Source organism: Vulpes vulpes, chromosome 8 (genome assembly GCF_048418805.1).
Source record: "Vulpes vulpes isolate BD-2025 chromosome 8, VulVul3, whole genome shotgun sequence".
Taxonomy (NCBI): domain Eukaryota; kingdom Metazoa; phylum Chordata; class Mammalia; order Carnivora; family Canidae; genus Vulpes; species Vulpes vulpes.
Genome location: NC_132787.1, coordinates 62,213,400 through 62,232,799, shown reverse-complemented (window position 1 = coordinate 62,232,799; position 19,400 = coordinate 62,213,400). Strand labels below are relative to the sequence as shown.

Below are 19,400 nucleotides of genomic sequence, written 5' to 3'. Positions count from 1 at the left end.
CTGCAGGAAGTGGGTGGGTGACCTGATGGCAGCAACAGTGAATAAAACATTGGGAAGATTTGTGTCAGGGCTGCAAACATTGCTGAAAGCCAAGCCATGCAGGCTCACTGTCCCTGCCACAGCTCACTCTTCCAGGTCTTCACGCAGACAAAAACCTTGGGGTGTCATTTTTCCCCCTCAGCTGGGGGGAGGCCATCTTTAAAGACAACCCTAGCACAAATACAGTAGGAGCAGCAGGCACGAGCCAGGCCCTTGGTGCTCAGCCACCTGTTAGGAAGCTCTAGCCAGCCAATCAGGGGAGAGACCAAATTACCCATCACTTTCTGGTCTCAACTCCCCCATTCTGCAGAATGAGGCTGCCTCACAGATTTGATTACTCAAGTCTTAAAATCTATAAAATCAGAAAAAAGACCAGGTGCTTAGGCGTAAATTGTGTGTGGCTCTAGCATCAAACAAGTAGATGAACATTTATCCCTACAACTCTTGAGAGAGCTATTATGTTCATTACACAGGTGAGGGCAGCTGAGGCTCAGAAAAATTAGTTTAGCCAGAGATTATCAAGTTAGGAGGGATGCTAGACTCTACAGTCTGCACCTGCCCACCACCCCATTTTGCTTTTGAGTCCATCTAACCAGAGTGGCCCAGACTCAAGAGATTTTCTTTTTAATCCCCTCCTAGTGTCAGGCAGCAAAAGTTTCCGTGGCTCAAGGTGACAGTTATTCATCTGTAGCTTCAACTATTACAAACTATAGCTAACTACAGGGCAGCTCTCGGGACTAGTATAAACAAGAAGGTGGCCAGACCCTCCTGATTTCCATTTCATTTTGGCCATTCCAAACCTCCACTGGTCAGGAAAAAGCAAAAGGAACTCCCAAGACCATCAGTGGTTGAACTAAGAAGACGAGGTGGGTGTTCCTTCAGCCACCTCAATGGACTTGTAAGGAATCACTACAGAATTTAAAGAGAATGTGGCCTCTAGAACATTCCTCCAAGAGTCCTCAACCAGGAGATCTTGCTTAAGAGAGACCAAAGACTGAGCCAAAAGAGTATGGAGGTAGAAGGAGCGAATAAGGTAATGTAACACATTTACTCAAAACCAGACAAACCCTGAGAGCAGTGCCTGGCGAGGCCAGGGCTAAACAAGAAGACATGAGAAGAAAAGGGACTCCACAGCTCCCAGCCACTTCTGGGACTAAGAAAACCACTAAAGTGAATCTTCTGGATAGAGGACCCTCTAGTGGAGCTCCCTGCCGGCAGAGTGGACCCACACTCTCCTGTAATAACCAGAGGCTGTTGAGGACTCAGCCCAACAGAAAAGAAGAACATTTTTCTATCTGTGGGTGAGCACATACAAAAGTAAAATCCTGACCTGGAGTCAAGACATTTCTAAGTAAAACTCCCAGTCTAAATAATTTGCCAAGTGAATTTTAAGTCTATTAAGTTTATTTAAGTCTTTAAGTTTATTTAAATAACCTCCAGTGAGAGCTGAGCAAGCCAATTACTACCCCTTCCTCATAATACCCATTAACCAAGACAGAGTAAGCATACCCTGCAGCCAGCCTGCCAGCCACTCTTGTGAGGGACAAGGTGCCTCTCAGTGTGGGCGGCCCCGGCCCCGTCCTCGGCCCGCAGCTGGGGGAGCGTCTACTGTTGAGCGAGGGTTTTTGATGGTCTCATCCACTGACACGATAAGGCAGGCAGCCTCAGAGGCTGCGGTCAGGGCATTGATGCGCACCATGGCTGGCTCCCACACAAACGCCTCAAAGTTGTCAGCAATGTCCTCATTGTTGACATCCACTCCATACCACATGCCCCCCTAAAAAAGCAGAAAAAGGGGAAGTGAGAGGGAATTGCTCTCAAATAGCTTCTTGCCTATCCTCCAAAGACTCCGGGTGTTAGGAAACTCATGCTCTCTGAACTTGCCTGCATTTCTCCAAGGAGGATGGTGTCTGCCTGGCCTCACACCAGGAACCTGGATGTACACATCTCGCCTGTGCCCCTAGCAATCACCCTCTTCAAACCCTAGATATGCTGTTCACTCAAGAGTTCTGGGCCCTCTTCCAGTCAACATGCTGTGTTTTGGGAGGCTCTGGCCTCAGGTCACCTGAGGACTGTCTATTTCTCGGGAGGAACACTTTCTAATCCCTTAGCTTACTGCTTCCATTAGTCTCCATTTCAGATGAGGAAATGGAGAAGTGAATGATTTGCTTCAAGCCCTCACACAAGTCAGAAACAAGGCCACTCACCAAATGCTGCTGTCACAAATATTTCTAAACAAATATTTGTTAAACAGCAAATGAACAAATTAGATTCTGAGAGAGACCACAACTTAGAGGCGGTAGGGCTGTGGCCAGGCCACTCTTCAGCAGGGCTCTGGCACACTTCACCACCACCTTGGGAAGCCCACTACACATGGTCAGCGTGTGCCTCTAGGGAGGAGGCTGCAAGGTCCCCCTGATTCCTCTGATGGCACCACAAGGAGCCATCATACTCTTCCCAGCACTAAATAAACCCTGGAACCTCCAGCCCTGGCACTGCGGCTTTCTCTCTGCCCTCAGAGGCACAGCTGGCTAGTACAGGGTTTAGTTCTAGCCCTGTCACTGGGGCCCAACACACACTCAAAATTTAGCTCCATGCACCCAGACCCTGGACCCCAAGGAGAAGGACCCACCTGGGCATGCCGAGCCCGCAACTTGTTGAGGATGTTTGTGGCATCAAAGCCAGCATTGTCACACAGCTGACGTGGGATAATTTCCAAGGCCTTGGCATATGCCCCGATCAACAGCTGCTGTTTTCCTGGAATGGTCCTTGAGTAATCCCGCAGATACTTGGAAAGCTCCATCTCAATGGCCCCGCCACCAGCTACCACTGAATCATTCTGCAGAGACAAGACCCACCTTTCAATGCTAACAGGCCCCTGATCCAAGCACCAGCCACAGCCGAGCTAGATCAGCCAGTCAATAGGCCCTCTAGGACAGAAGGGGGCCTCATTCCTCCCCATCCCAAACCACAGGAAGCCCAGATCTAGCCCATCCCAACTTTGATCTGGTGAACGTATGGTTTCTGACCGTCTTTAAGGTCACCTGGTAGTTTGAGGGCATTGATACAATCACTGGAATGGCTGACAATAGCAGCTTCACTGCTTGCTCACAAATCATAGCCTTAAAAGCAATGTGACTTATTTTTAGAGACTGAGGCTATTTCTCTAGGATTTGTGAGGCAACTCAGGGCCAATAGGCCATCTAGGGAAGGACAGCTTATACAGGGAAGAAATCAGCACACAAATCCAGGGTCTTATCAGCTGGGGAGGCAGAGTGGGCTATGTGGGCAGGAAACCCCAGCCTAGTACCTTGATGGCCCTCCTGACGATCATGATGGCGTCATGCAGAGATCGCTCTGTCTCCTCCATAAACTGCTCAGCACCACCACGAAGGATGATAGTGCAGGTCTTGGCCTTGGGGCAGCCAGTGAAGAAATTGTACCTGCACCCATGATCAAATCATACATGTGAACTTCTTTCTGCTGCCCAGCTGCTGCATGCGACCTCACCACCTCCTCCCAACACTCAGCAGCTGCTCTTTTGTTCCTCGCTAGGTTTTTTTGTTTTTTTTTTAAATTTTTATTTATGATAGTCACACACAGAGAGAGAGGCAGAGACATAGGCAGAGGGAGAAGCAGGCCCCATGTACCGGGAGCCCGACATGGGATTCGATCCCGGGTCTCCAGGATTGCGCCCTGGGCCAAAGGCAGGCGCCAAACCGCTGCGCCACCCAGGGATCCCTCTCACTAGGTTTTTCAATCTCACTCTTGGAGACCTGCTTGGGGAAAGGGCTGGGGCTGTATCCCTGAGGCATAAAATATTGTAGAGTCAGACTTTAGCTTCAACTTGATCTTCCTCCCCTTCAGAACAGTTTATATTGGAGTCCTTGAAGCCCCGAAAGGTGAGACCTCCAAAAGAGTAGCACGTGCTGCATACCACACCCAAAAGATGGGAGAAGACCAGACCCAGGCAGATCCTATGAACTCAGCCAACAGGCAGCCCAGGGCCATGGCTCACCTCTCGCCTCCAATCTGCGTCTCTTCAAAGACCTGGCAGCGGCCTAGCACATCAGCTGACAGAGCATTCACACTGGTTTGGATGGAGCCTCCGCAGGCCTGAAAGGTCCAAGAAGGTAAGATCACCTGGCAGTAAAGGCTCACATGAAGCCCAAAGACAACGTCCCGCCACCCAGTCTCAAAAGCTAATTCCCATGCTAAACTCTGCTACAGTGCCCCAGGAGAGTCCCACTGGATAACCCACTGTCACCCTTACCCTCCTGGAAGAGGAGAAAATAAAACAGAACAAAAAAATGTGACAGGCAAGCAGGCCTAGTTCAAAGAAGATGGGGACCCTTTACTTCACCAGTACCCACTCCCCCACCTAGTTTGTCCTGGGCCCAACAACTAGTTAAGATAGGTGCTTTAGACCCAACATGTCTTTGGTGAGATGCTCAAAAAGAAAAGGAGTAAACTTGGCTGAAAACACCAAACTTGAGTTTATCATAGCATTACTACTAGGTGCTCTCACAAATCAGATTTCCTGACTTGAGTATTGCCTGTGCAGAGCACATGAACATGGTGACTGGAATACTTCAAAGCCAAAAAAAAACAAAAAACAAAAAAAAACAAAAAAAACAAAACAAAACAAACAAACAAACAAACAAAAAACACTGAAGACAAGCCTAGGGTCACACGCCCACCTTAACTGCACTCTAGTACACCAGGAGTAAATGAAAACCCCTTCAAGGCCACGAACACTAAGGAGCAGCATGGGAATATTTGGTTACCATCATTGTCCTCTTCAGATCCTCCTCCGGCACCCGGCCAGCACAGAACATGTCCCTGTCGGCAAAGTACTGGGTGGCCACATCCCCAATGGGGAGTTTGGACAAGATGACTTTGGCTCCAGAATGATGGATCCTCTCTAACTTGTCATAGAGAATGTTCCACTCAGCATCAACAATTGCCTGATAATCCTGAAAAGACCCAGAAAAAGAAGAGGATGCTTTTGGGGGAAGATGAGGAAACATGGTAGGCTAAGATATACCCCTTAAAATAAAATATGCTGATTTATCTGGGAATTAACAAGTGTAAACAGAATAGCCTCTCCTTAGTCCAACTAAACAAGGACCCTATACAGTAACTTAGCAACCACTTAAAGCTTTCAAACACAAAAGCAGAAAGTAACCCCAGGACTAGGAGTTACTCCAGAGCTGACATGCAAGGTGTGAGAAATAGTTTAGCCTGAGTGTTCTACATTCCTCTGAGAAGCTAGACCCATGGAGTTCCCAATGACAAGACCTCTTCCCCCAGAGGCCATTCTGTGTTGGGGACACATTACCCAATACCACCTGCTTATGGTTGGGTGGCACAGCTACTTCCAGATACAGCCTTGGTATAATCAGTGATGGGAGTACACCTGTCCCTACAGTGTAGAACCAGGTACAGGAGGAGACCTTTCATCTGCTCAAGTGAGAAGACTCAAAATACTGGGCTCGATGTAAGGGAGGAGGGCCCCTGCCAGCCCTTAATGGGGCGAGAGGATAATACTTCAGCAGGTCTTCTCTATTCAAACCTCCTCAGGTCTAGGTCACCAACTTTTCACTGAGAAAAGAAGTAGGCCTGGTATTTGGACAGCAATATATTCAGGGGCCAGAAGTGGGTACTTAAGGAGACTGAGAAACAGAGCTGGTCCCAAGATGGCCACAAAGACCCAAGACATTGGCCCAGAAAGCTGTTTCCATGCAACTGCCAGCTGGTGGGGCCTACCTCCACCGTGTGGACTCTGATTTCAGCATTATCTTTCTCAGCTTTCAGCTCAAGTTCAACATTTAAAAGGGCAATCATTGGATTGTTGTACTTTTTGGGTTGCATTTCAAACCCAGCATAAGAGAAAGTCTTCTTGAATGCAACACCAGCTACCAGCTGGGACTCCTGTCAAAAAAAAAAAAAACACAAAAAAACAGTAAACAGTTCAGTATTGGCCTGAAATGAAATCAGGTATGCTACATTAATGTGTGTCCATTCCCCTGAACCTGATGGAATTAACCATGTCTTTATTTCACTGTTACAACAAAGCCTTTTCATTTTCATAAAATCTGGGGAAAATACAAAACAGATTTTGGGTGTCCCTTCAGTATGAAGAAAACCAATCATTCAGCTTGCAGAGACTCAGCACAGTAAAGGTCTGTTTGCACTATCCTCTAAGACTGACATCCAAAGCAGGTGCCAAGGGATAATGCTGAACATATCCTATGGTACTAGGCAAGGGGCCGGGCATTTGTGAGTAAGGTATAGTCCTGATGCCTCACCCCTTCAATCCCAACTCAAACCCCAGTCTGCAGCTATTGGACACACCTCTACATACCCCCCCTGTACCTGCCCTGTGCACACGCACACACATACTCTACCTGTGTGCAGTAGCCTAGGTGCTTCTTGATGAGGCCAGATGGTCCTAAGTGTCAGAAATTCCTTGTACAGTTCTCTAGGTACAATTGTGGCTTCATCCGTGTCAGTCCCTCAGAACATGAGCTCCCCATGGGTTGGATTTAATAGCAGGGAGGAGTAAGCACATTGTACCTGGGACTGACTTCGGCATTTCAAATCTCAGATCTCTTTCTTAGTAAATGATCAAGTCATTTCCACTCGAAAAAAAAGTGTATATTGAGCTCAGTGACCTCTATGTTTTCTGCCAGTGCTAATCTATAGTCCTAATCTAGAATATGGTAGTTTTATCAGTGAACACATTCGTGCATTACTCAAATCCACAGCATCCTAAAGGGGGCAATGCCTGAGCTACATCAACATGGATAGGCAGAATTATCAAACAGAAAAAGGAAAAGATGTTCTGAAGAAGCAGTGTGTTGGTATCAGAGAATGCAAAGCCATTTATAGTTGCAGGAATATAAGCAGAGGGCAGGGGCCAGTTTAGGAGAATATTATATAGGCTCTGCTAAGGCCTGCCTCTTATCCTATATGCAATGTGGAACCCCCAAAGGCTTTATACACAGGGTAGTAAACTGTGGAAGCTCACCTTACAACAGAAAATAGAGCTGATTAAGGGGATGTAAGACTGGAGGAAGGGTGACCACGGCCGGGACAGTGGTCTTGAGAATAAGTAAAAGAGATAGCTTTAAGAAGTAAATAGTAAATTGGTGGGCAAAATGAGACAATGGTAATTGATAGGTTGTGAGAAGTTATAAAGATTTTTAAAGATGACCCTGCATTTCTGGCGTGAGGGACTAAGTCGATGGTGATGATACCAACCATATCAAAGAACACAGAAAGTGCTACAGGTTCGGAGGACTGGATGATGAATTCAGTAGCAGATACAGGAGCCTGAGGTTCAAGGGGGAGGTAAGGACTAAAGATACAGATCAGGAAGTTCTCCATTAATCCTGAGAATAAGTCAATAACCACTACCACCATTTACTGAATTCTGTGAGTCAGGTTTTGTGTTAAAGGTTTTATATGAGCTTAAGGAATGTTGGACAGCCTAAGAAGTGGGTCGGAGCCCCTGGCTTTCTGACCACACAAAACGATCACTTTTGCTCCCTAGTTGAGTGAATGCCAATCTAATCTCAAGAGTCTGGGGAAACAGGAAGGCCCAGGAGATGACTGCTGCTACCAAAGCAGTGGTAAAAACAAAGTCAGTAAGCCATGATGGATGGGCTGAGAAAGGAGGGGTACGGGGACCAAAGACAGGGGGGTTGCTCAGATGCCCTACAGATTCCTCACAGCTTTATTTGAGAAAAGAGAACCCCAGTCCACTGACAGGTGCCATGACAGGAGGAAGGGGAGGAAGGAGCACAGAGTGGGAATATAATCTGGAAAGATAAAAGTCAAAGAACAAAAAGTGAAGGGCTGGGCCAGGCTTTAATATTTCAAGCAGGTCTTGTATCCAAATCACCTCAGGTTGGGTCACCACGATTGAGTAAAGAAGTAGGGCAGGTCAGAGGGGAGAAGGACCAAAGTGGCATGGAGATGCCAACATCAAAAGATGCTTCTAGATACCACTGTGTTAAAAAAAGAACAAGTTAGTTATGCTAGGCAATGCAGTAGCCATGAACTGCATGTTACTACTTTAAATAAAAATTAAAAGCTTGGTTCCTTAGTTGTACTAACTACATTTAATGTGCTGTGGTAGCTACACATGGCTAACAACTACCATAAAATGGACAACACAGACATGTAACAGTCCTACCATCAGAGAAAGCTCTATCGTGCAGAACTGGATTAAAAGCCCCAAGTGCTGATATAGATCAAATTCTAAAATACGTGGTTAAATGGACAAAAGCAAGTTACAACATTATGTATTATAAATGAATACTTGTGTTTAGAAAAGCAGTATTTACATATGTGCTTACAGATGCAAAAGGGAGAGCCTGGGCATGTCACTTGGAAAAGAATGGACTAAGAAGTTCTCAGATTTATTAACTGAGAGGGTCACAGGTAATTTTTTTTTTTTAATTTTTTTTTTAATTTTTTTTTATTTATTTATGATAGTCACAGAGAGAGAGAGAGAGGCAGAGACACAGGCGGAGGGAGAAGCAGGCTCCATGCACCGGGAGCCCGATGTGGGACTCGATCCCGGGTCTCCAGGATCGCGCCCTGGGCCAAAGGCAGGCGCCAAACCGCTGCGCCACCCAGGGATCCCAGGGTCACAGGTAATTATCAGATGGATCTGGTGCTATCCCCTCCCACATCACACTGAGATTCTAAAAATCAATGAGTTTATGATTTCTGCTGAAAAGTAAATACAGTTCCATAGATATTACAAAATATATCTACAGTCACAGGCTATAGTGACAGAGTGGGGGAATACAACTCAAGTCGACTTCTAGCCCAAAATGCATTCTCACAACACCTGTAATATGTGTTCACCTCGTGTACCAACTTGTCTGAAGAGTCCATGTGAGAGTAAGAGCCTCCTAGGGAGGCTGTAACAGGCTTACCTCTAGAGCACCACCTTGCACCTTCTTGATTCCAATCATTTTAAGCTGCAACAACTCATCGAGCATTATCACTGCATCCACCACCATCTTAGCGAAGAAGGCTTTCTGCTGGGAAATCAGCTTAGAGCTCAGGGCGGTCATGGCACACTTCTCCAGCAGCTTCCTCTGTTCCCTGGGACACAAGGATGGTGGGACCTGTGTCAGGCCCGGAAACCCCCTCGTGTTGAGTCTACTACAATGTGGAGTGGGTCTCTGTTCTAGTCCCTAAACTCAGACCACACCAACTTCATCTGCTATATCTTTAGGACAGATTATTACTGGCAGATGGTGATTGCAATCAGAGACCTCATGTGTGACAGCTTTAAAACTACAGTGGACAGCCTCTTTTGTGCTGTGTGAGCTGGGGCACAGCCAAGGGTCTATCAAGAGCCAAATAGCCCCAGGCCCATACAGGGTGGCAATACACTTCTACATCCAATTTGGCCACGGAAAGTCAAGGTTCTGACAAAGCCCACCAGAAACTTACACTTTATCTTCCTTCTTCACGGTCACAGCGATCTCTTTGATCTTGTTAACTGCCTGCCAACAACAGAAGCCGAATGAGTCTCTGGTGCCAAGGGCAAAATGGAGAGGTGATCCCAGTCTCTCTTGCCACTCTCCAATCTGTTTACTCCCAAATCTTAAACATTCCCACTCTGTAGCTCAAACAATATTTCCAAGTCTTGTAGCTGCCTGGAAACACAAATCTCTACAGTTTAGAAAACTCCCCATGACAAACAGGTATAGGTCCAGTATAGATATAGTTCTGAAGAATCATCAGGGTATTTCCAGGATTTAACTCTGAATATGCAAGGAACACACTAAAACAAATAAGCAGAAACAAGCTAGGATGCTAGATTGGGTCAAACCTTCTGGCTTATGAAAGATATCCATGACGATTTCTAGTACTTTATAGGTTAATTAGATGTGTTATGCAATATATCTGTATTTTAAACTTAGTATCTTTTCAAAAGTATCTTCTCATATATGATCTTGTTTTAATGTCACCACCCTGAAAGACAGATAGTAAATAATTTTTTTGAGGGGTGGAGGGAGAGCAGAGAATCTCAAGCCAACTCCCCACAGAGAGCAGAGCCTGATCTAGTGCTTGATCCCATGATCCTGAGATCAATGACCTGAGTTGAAATAACTTGACTGAGACACCAAGCACTCCTGAAACAGAGAGTAAAGGAAGAAAATAAAGCCTGGAGTGATTGACTGGCCGAAGATCACAGAATGAAGGTCAAAGGTTAATAAGAACAAGGTCCCAAGACGTGTGTCATGAGGAACTTGATAAAAAACAAACTAAAAAACCCCACTCTCACTTACTGAGTCCACCAGGAAACCAGAGGCTTAAAGAGATTAGCTAGTCAAATAGCTACTGAATGGTAGAACTGAGATTAGTAGGGAAAATTCAGAAAATGTCCAAGGAACCCAGTTACCAGTCTCTTTACACCCCACTAAAGGTATTATTCTAAGGAAAACATGAAGGTACCCAGGCAAAGGCCAGGGCAGCCAGTTATTCCCATACCAACTGGGTGGCAGTGCGGAAAGCTCGGATGATGATCTGTGGGTGCAAACCTTCTTCCACATAGGGTTTCACCTGCTTCAGAAACTCTGCAGCCAGCAGAGTCACTGAGGTGGTACCATCACCGACCTGGAAGAAGATAGTAAGAAATTCACATTTTCTCATGTTTATTATTCTTTTTCTTTTAAAGATTTTATTTATGTGACAGAGAGAGGAGCACACATGCACAAGCAGGGAGAGCGACAGGGAGAGGGAGAAGCAGGCTCTTCACTGAGCAGGGATCTGGACATGGGGCTCAATCTTAGGACCCTGGGATCATGACCTGAGCTAATGGCAGACACTTAACTGAGCCACCCAGGTGCCCCCATATTCTCTCACGGTTAGAGATAAAGCCTGAAACTCCATTTTTAGGCAACCTACCCATTTAAAGTGGGGACTGTTTAAATGGGTGTGAAATGTTTTTTCTGGAAGCACAGGTGATGGCAACAAGTACAAGGAAGGTGATAACAGCAGTTAGGTATCCATTCCATCAAATGGCTCTGGGCTACAAAATTAACTCACCAGCCATGCCCATTCTCCAAAGAGGGCTGATTTGGACAACCAGTTCCTCAGGATACGAAATTACACAAGCAGATTAACCAAGAACTTATTACATATATGGGATTGATGAACAACAAGACACTCCCAGTCATACTTATAATACTTATGTGTCATAAGTAACCACAGTAGCAGGAAACATCAGAAAATATTCTTTAAAAGAAGCACAAAGTACTATAGGAGTTTACAAAAAGATAATTTCCAGCCAAATCCCATTAAAACAATCCTCTAGGGGATCCCTGGGTGGCTCAGCGGTTTAGCGCCTGCCTTTGGCCCAGGGTGTGATCCTAGAGACCCAAGATTGAGTCCCACGTTGGGCTCCCTGCATGGAACCTGCTTTTCCTTCTGCCTATGTCTCTGCCTCTCTCTCCCTGTGTCTCTCATGAATAAATAAATAAAATCTTTAAAACAAAACAAAACAAAACAAAAAAAAAACAGAAGTAGAATTTTAAAAATAAATAAAACAACCCTCTAGGACCAAAGTCCTTTACACTTTGAACACTGGTTGGAACAGGCAGATCACTAGTCTGCTAAATGTCTAACATAGTCATTTTCTACAATAGGATCTAAACCCTATCTTTAATGAGGGAGAAAGAGCTAAAACCAGTCACCTCTGATTTCACAGAAATTTACCTTCAATTCAATTATGTCCATTGTTAAATGTGAGGGATTTTCAAGGGGGAAAAAGTGTTGCTGTGGTAAAGGGTTTAAGCTGCCAAATTCCTGGCCAGAAAGGTATTAATTAGTCCCTTAATAAAGATAGTAACAGGCCAAATCCAGACTATTTTCACTTTAATTTTATATAAGCCATACTGTTTTTATAGGCTACTGGGTCCCAATAAACCTTTTATAAAACTTCAAAATATACCTGTAATACTCTATAATGCAAACCTTTTCTCTCAATATTTATTATCAAGATTCCAGTGTTAGAAATGTTTTAAGACAGACAAGTTAATGCCATCATATTATACACTTAAAAATGGCTAAAGTGGTATATTTCATGTTATCTATATTTTATCATTAAAAAAACCCCATGATGAGATGAGCACTGGGTGTTATACTGTATATCAGCAAATTGAATTTAAATTAAAAAAATTAAAAAATAAACCCACAATAAAAAACAGGTAAACTGGAAACAGTTTCCAGCTCCATCTTATAAGGTGACACATTAGAGATTAAATTATGTACCAGGTCACTGATATGAATGCCAGCACATGAGCGTAGTCCTAAGATTTCAGCTACATGCAATGAAACAGTATGAATTTTAAAAGATTCTCAATTCCATCTAAATATTTTACAAGCATGTATTACTTGTGAAATCATAATTTCAGATATAAAGTCAAAAAATTTTAAAAGAAAAGCAAAGGAGCAAGCAGGCATGTATTTCAAAGTTTATTTAAACACATGCTTGATTTTCCCACCTCAGCGTCTTGGGATTTAGCAATGTCCACTAGAGTCTTTGCTGCTGGATGGACAACATCAAGGAGTTTCAGAATTGTGGCCCCATCATTAGAAATTGTTGCTTTGCCTTAAAAGGAACAAACACAAAGTAAAAATTTAAAGACCCTTTTCCCAGTTGGACTTGGAGCCCGCGTACTCTTTACTGGTATGAGGCAGAGGAGATCATGGCATAAATGAACTGATTTTTTTATAGACTTAGCTGTGTGCACAAAGGGCCACTTAAAATCACAAGCTTCTGAAGACCAAGAGCACCTGATTTTCTCTGAATAGCACTTAGCACACTTCAAACTGGATGTAGAAAATATTACTTTAAATGAGAATGAGAAACCGTTTAGATATTCTTGACACAGTTGATACCCTATCTCACACGTCAGCTAATACACTAAAACAGGAGGGAGAATTCTGTCTTGGTAACATGATACAATTGGAATGATCACAAGCAACTCAGATAGTCCCCTTTCATGTTTCCAGTCTGCCTCTCTCTACAAGGAAACAGGCTCCTGAGCCCAATATCTCCCATACATTCCCATAGGGTCAGCATTCAGGACAATGTATTGAAATGGAATCATTTCATAGAGACCAATCCCTCTGAGATGTTAAAAGTAGCAGCATTTCTGATGCCAACCTCTGCTAACCCAGAACATTCCCCAGGAGTCTCCTCTCCTGCACCCCAGCCTGAGGAACCCTGCACACTTACCTCGGCCATCTACAATCAGCTTGTCCATGCCACGAGGGCCTAGGGTGGTTCTTACAGCCTCTGCAATCACCTGGCAGGCACTGATGTTACTTACAAGCTGGGGGATGCCCTGGGAGCTATCGGTCCCCTCTTTTAACAGGATAACTGGTGTGGGCTAGAGAAGAAAGAACAATGGACTGCTTTTAATAATCATCTATTACAATGAAATACAAGGAGGGAGCATAAAGGATAAATGTTTCCATCTTTCCCATAACAAATATATGGAGGACTTTTAAAGAACTGAGAGCACGCTTGCACACACACACATGCAAAGGAAGGGGAGCAGAGGGAGAGAAGCAGACTCCCTGCTGAACTCAGAGTCTGATACCAGGCTTGACCTCATGACCCTGAGATCATGACCTGAAATCAAGAGTCAAGTACTTAATGGACTGAGTCACCCAGGTGCCCCTCTGGAGGCTTTTTAAAACCATTATTCCCACTATCCACCACACTGACTCCTTAACTAGCTCCTACATTCAGGGATACTGCTAAGACTATAGCATATCCTACAGGTGTGCTAGAAAATGGTATGAGAAGCATAATTTAGTCTTAAAAAAACAGATCAAATACTATGTTCTCCAGTGCTCAGTGGAATAAGCATAGCCTTTTCAACAACTTCTTCTTCTTCTTCTTCTTTTTTTTTTTTTTGCCTTTTCAACTTCTGACACCATTCCCTGTCTTGAAGAATTAGGTCACAGCACAAGAGGAAGCAGCTCAGTGTTCACCCTCCAGCAAAACAACCATTTATCTGCATTACAGCTTAATCCTAGAGAAGTTGATGGGGCACTGATGCAAAACATGAGATGCCTGCATCTTCAGGTGGTGTCCTGGAGATGCCCAGGCAAGCAGCTTTACCAAAACATGCTTAGCTGAAGTATAGGGAAGGAACCAGGCAGAGAAACAAATAGCATGTCTGTCTGTTTCACAAAATGACAACAAATCTAACTCAGTGAAACTACTACAGTGTGTCCATCTCTCATGTAGGTTCTACAGATTCCCAGCGACCAATCTCCAATCAAATGTCCCAACAGAAATTTTTCTCTATTTTGCATGCTAGCCTTGAGAACAGCCACTATTCCTATAGAGTTTTATTTGCAGACCTGCCTTAGAAACTCTGGGAAGACAGAGTTTAAAGGCTTGTTTAGAGACCTTTACTTCAGTGACCATCAGCACAGACAGTAATTCCTCATCCTAGCAAACCGAGTTTGTATCAAAACCTGTATCTTCACGGATGAGCTCATAAACCAGACTCAGTCTTCCTGTGCTTGTGACTGAATTCTGTATGTTAGGCAATGACTTAAATTTATTTTTTTACCATGGATTGCAATATGAAGTTTGAAAGCCACTGCCCATGTCTACCTCTATAGGTACTTCAGGTGTCTGAGCAGAAAAGCCATGGGAAAGCACAAGGAATATCTCAACCCAACAATAAGGAGTCAGGGATTAACACACAAGAAAGTCAAGTGACCCATGAGGTTGACTCCATATTCACTGGGCAATTCCTGAAAAAGTCCAACTCCTTTGGCCAGTCCAGCTGGAGGGTAGTAGGCAGGAGGAAGACTGGGATAGGGCTGAAGAGGCATGCCAGAACCAGATCACATACTCAACTGCAGACCATGCTAAGGAATTTAGATTTTATTCCTACAAAAGGAAGCTCTGGAAAAACTTTTAGCAGAGGAATGGCATGTTTTGATTTACATTTTATCTACATAAAACACAAAAAGAGAAAAAGTAGGAGGCAAGATAATATATGTAAATACATAGAAGGGGCTGGAAAGATGCACAACACACTCTAATGAGTATGAGGGTGGGAGTAAAGAGGGTTCTTTGTATTGTATATTTTCTTTTTTGTTTCAAATTTTTCCCAATGAACATATATCATTACTTTTTTTTTCTTTTTTTTTTTTTTTTTTAAGAATAACTGTCAGATAAACCCCTAAATCTGGGGGCAAGCACAAGGTGAAGGGAAAATTCCTTCCCTTTCACAGAAGTGTCCCAGGTCTGGCAACAAGAAATGGCTTCTTTATACTCCCAGCATTCTCTCAGGCCTCTTAAATCTCCTCTAAGGAAAAAGGTGTCCCTTCCAAAGTCTCCACCCTCACCCTGTCCTACTAAATAACAGCAGCCTCCAAGGTTCTTCAGTTCATCCTCATCCTGGATAGTCTTACATTTCAAATCAAAAACTGACTTGGATCTCAAACTTTTCTGATGGTCTTCCACAAATTTTCACTTCTCCAACAGGATAACTTAATGCTTGTGAAGGGGCAGCCCCTGTGGCACAGCGGTTTAGCGCCGCCTGCAACGCAGGGTGTGATCCTGGGGACCCAGGATCAAGTCCCGCGTCGGGCTCCCTGCGTGGAGCCTGCTTCTCCCTCTGCCCGTGCTTCTGCCTCTCTCTCTCTCTCTCTCTCTCTCTCTATGTGTGTCTCTCATGAATAAATAAATAAAATCTTTAAAAATAATAATAATAATGCTTGTGAAGACTTTTTCTTACCTCCACCTCCAAATTGTACCTCTATTTACAAGAGCTACCCTTGCACTTTTTAAAATATTTCTTACTTATTTGTGAGTATGTGTGTGTACATACACACATGGGGGCAGGGCACTGAGGAGGGACAAGAGACTCAGTACTGAGTGGGACTAGATCTCAAGACCCTGAGATCATGACCTGAGCTGAAATCAAGAGTCAGATGCCCAGCTGAGCCTCCCAGGCACCCTTATTCTGGCACTTCCTACCAAAACCACTTTCCTGGGGTACGTCACTGGCTTAGTCAGTAGAGCAGATGTCTCTAGATCTCCAGGTCATAAGTTTGAGCCTTATGTTGGCTGCAAAGTTTACTTAATAATAATGATTATATATATAAAGATATTTTTAAAAAAAAATTTAATGCACTTTCTTACCACTAGGCCAACAACTCATCAAAGCCCCAATTCTTCCAAGATGTTTTTTCAACAGCAGCTATTAGGAGCACCCTGAACAAAGGATCCCATAATGTCCTCTGCTTCCTTTTGTGTACAACTTTTTTTTTTCTTTTTAAGATTTATGAGAGAGAGAGAGAGAGAGAGAGAGAGAGAGAACAGAGGGAGAGTAAGAAATAGAAGCAGGCTCCCCATGAGCAGAGAGGCCGACATGGGATTTATCCTGTTTGACCTGGCTTGGCTCAATCCAGCTCAGCCACCTTTCCCTTCCCTTAGATCTCTCCTATACCCAGCCTGCCATTTATATAAGGCCTACAAAGCATAGGGAATGTGGGGACTATGTGGTTAGCTGCTTCTGAGCCACACTTGCTTTGTACTTAAGATTTCTCCATTGATTTAGTGTCAGCATACTGCCACTGCTTTTCCAAAAATTAGAAGCTAGTGCTATCTTAATTCATGGCTTACATCAAACACAAGTTTTTACAAAGTTGAATTTTCAGCAACAAAAGCTGATGTATATTGCTTCATATGAGGCCAAATCTAGATGGCGGGTGTTTTAACAGTTGTACACAAGGGGCACCTGGGTGGTTGACCTGGTTGAGCATCTACCTTCAGCTCAGGTCATGATCTCAGGGTCCTGGAATTGAGCCCCGTGTCGGGCATGCCCTTGGGGAGCTAATAATGCACTGCTATGGAAAGTCCAGCTTCTTTTCTGTTACTTTTCAACCTCATTCATTCTTATTCAAGTAAAGAAACAATACTGGAACCAGTAATCTGCCAAGGATATCATGGTAGGCTCTGGAATTTCAGCTTAATGATCTTAACCTTCATCCTCAAGACATTTAAGTATTATTAAGCTTGATGTTCTGTAAAACAACAGGTGTTCATATGTCAAGGCATATAGTGCACAATACCACAAAGGCAAAGACATACATTCTGTACAAGTGTACCAAAAGTCACAAGATTGAGGTTCCTCAGGGCACCCTTTTACCTCTCTTCCTTTTTTTCTTTTTTAGGTTTTATTTAAGTATTCTCTATCCTCAATGTGGGGCTTACACCCCCAACCCAAGATTAAGTGTGGCATGCTCTTCTGACTGAGCCACAGGTGCCTTCTACCTCTCTTCCAATCACAGAAGCCTTCTAGAATACTAGGGGCATGACAGCAAGGAGGATTCTTGATAGAAGTTTCACATTCCAAAAGGAGAAATATAAATAACCAATAGAGCAAGGAAACTGAGCAGGGGTCAAAGAAAAACCCAACTGTGGTGGAGCCCCTCAGGGAAGAGTTTCATCACTAGACAGAAGAGCCTCGGTTGTGATACTCAGTTCTACCAAAACTCTTATGGCAGCCTTGTCAGCAGGACAGATTACAGAGAGGAAGGGAAGCAAATCACCACCCAGTAGAATAGCTAACATTTGCTGAGTGCTTACTACATGCTGGACACTTTCTATGTATTAGCTCAATGAATCTCCTGAATACACAGAGGGCCAGAAATTTAGTAACATGCTCAAAGTCACACACCTAGTAGGTGACCCAGCTTAGTTACAAACCTAGGCATTCCGTGTGGCTCCATAGCACTTATTCTCGAGGGCTCTGCTGCCTCTACATGGAAGATGAGGGCGACCCCGAGAATAGGTAATGCTGGAAGAGGAACTGAAAAAGGACAGTACTAAGAGGTACGGAGAGTGAAAGAGTACAGATAAATCCTAGGTTCCTTCTATCATGGGTACAATTGGATTCACGCGGCATTTGGTAACAGAATCAACATCTCACAGGCATCAACCAGGACAGGAAGCAGCGGCAGCAGGCCAGAAGAGGACAGAGGACTTCCTCTGATGGGCAGACCAAAATGAATGAACAAAAGGCCAAGTGTACCACAGGGAGCAGTATCTTAGGGTCTTGCCTCAAACACCTCCCTAAAAGCTGGCCTCGCTCAACAGTAACACAAGAGACAGCAGGAGGCTTGGGATCCAAGGAAGGTCTCTACAGCTGAAATGGCAGAAAGGGAAGATGTGGAAGCGGGTATGCTACAGGGGGCCTCTGGGATTCATCAACACCCCGTCATTCAAGAAAACGACACCGAGTTAGAATGGCCAACTCGGAAAGCCTGGTCTGATGCCAAATCGGAGGGGCAGACAGAGTCGGAGTCAGAGCCCGGGTCCTCCCACCTATGATGTAGTGTCCACCTTGTGCCCTGTCCCTTCTCCCGGCGGAGGAGCTGCACCCCCCAACAATCAGCTAGCGTTACACTACGTTCGGCAGGCACTAAAAACGTGTTTAGGAATGAACGAGTGAGTGCTCAAGTACAAGCCAAGTCTGTTTCCACTGATTCAGCAGCAGGCGAGCCGGGGAACCGGCGAGCAACCCTAGTTGAACCCTTAGGCTCAGCTCAATTTAAGGTCCCCATGCTGCCTCCGCCCGTTCTAGAAGCACATGTTTTTACACCCCACATTACTCAAGGCACCAGGGCTTCCAAGTCGGCCCGCCGACCGCATATGCATGCACACTCAAGTTGCACTCGTTTAACATAGGTTACGATTGTGGGGGGGCTCCCCAAACCGGGTCCCCTAGGCGGGCTCGCGGCCCCGAAGCAGCCTGGGACTTGTAGTCCCCAGCCGGCCAGACCACAGCCTTCCCTCCAGCCCCACAAAGCCCTCGCCCAGGGCCCCTGTTCCATGCTGGGGCCGAGCCGGGCCGCGGCGGGCCGGGGTCACCGGTAGACACGGGATCCGGGTAAAGACACAATAAGCAGGGAGCGGAGGGCCCTACCGGACCGACTTGGGCCGGGCGGCGTCACCCACGGACCGGATGGCAGCGGATGGCGGCCGATGTGCGAAACGCCACTCACCATCATTTTGGAAGCTTATTCGGTGGCCCGCTACTCCTCCAGTCTCCGCGTCCGGGCGGCCTAGCAACCCCACAATCCCCCGCGACAGAGAAGTCCCCAGAAGCTTCGCCCAGCCGTTGGCTCGGGAGAGGAAGGGGACGGGCCACTTCCGCCACTCTATAGTTTGCTACCACAGAGTCGGTACGGCTAGAAGGGCCAAGGCTGGAGGTCCGAGGGCGCTCTTGCGAGAAATGTTGGTTGCCTAGGGGTAGCCCGATTTTGCTCATGCTTTTCTCTTC

General features: G+C 45.1%; 1 protein-coding gene across 2 annotated transcripts; it reads right to left on the bottom strand.

Moving 5' to 3' along the window:
* Positions 1-1,425: 1,425 nt before the first annotated feature.
* Positions 1,426-19,319, bottom strand: CCT7 (chaperonin containing TCP1 subunit 7). 2 transcript variants are annotated; one of them, XM_072766938.1, is made up of 13 exons: positions 19,123-19,252; positions 17,825-17,927; positions 13,316-13,469; positions 12,579-12,685; positions 10,564-10,689; positions 9,520-9,572; positions 8,994-9,165; positions 5,809-5,973; positions 4,827-5,015; positions 4,058-4,155; positions 3,350-3,482; positions 2,672-2,878; positions 1,426-1,816 (listed from the first exon to the last, which is right to left on the bottom strand). In XM_072766938.1, the coding sequence occupies exons 3-13, from the start codon at positions 13,341-13,343 to the stop codon at positions 1,595-1,597; spliced, it is 1,500 nt and encodes a 499-aa protein (XP_072623039.1). In that variant the 5' UTR covers positions 13,344-13,469; positions 17,825-17,927; positions 19,123-19,252; the 3' UTR covers positions 1,426-1,594. The 2 variants fall into 2 exon arrangements, with proteins under 2 accessions (XP_072623039.1, XP_025850329.2); XM_025994544.2 differs by lacking the exon at positions 17,825-17,927 and having other exon boundaries at positions 19,123-19,319.
* Between the last annotated feature and the right edge of the window lie 81 nt (positions 19,320-19,400).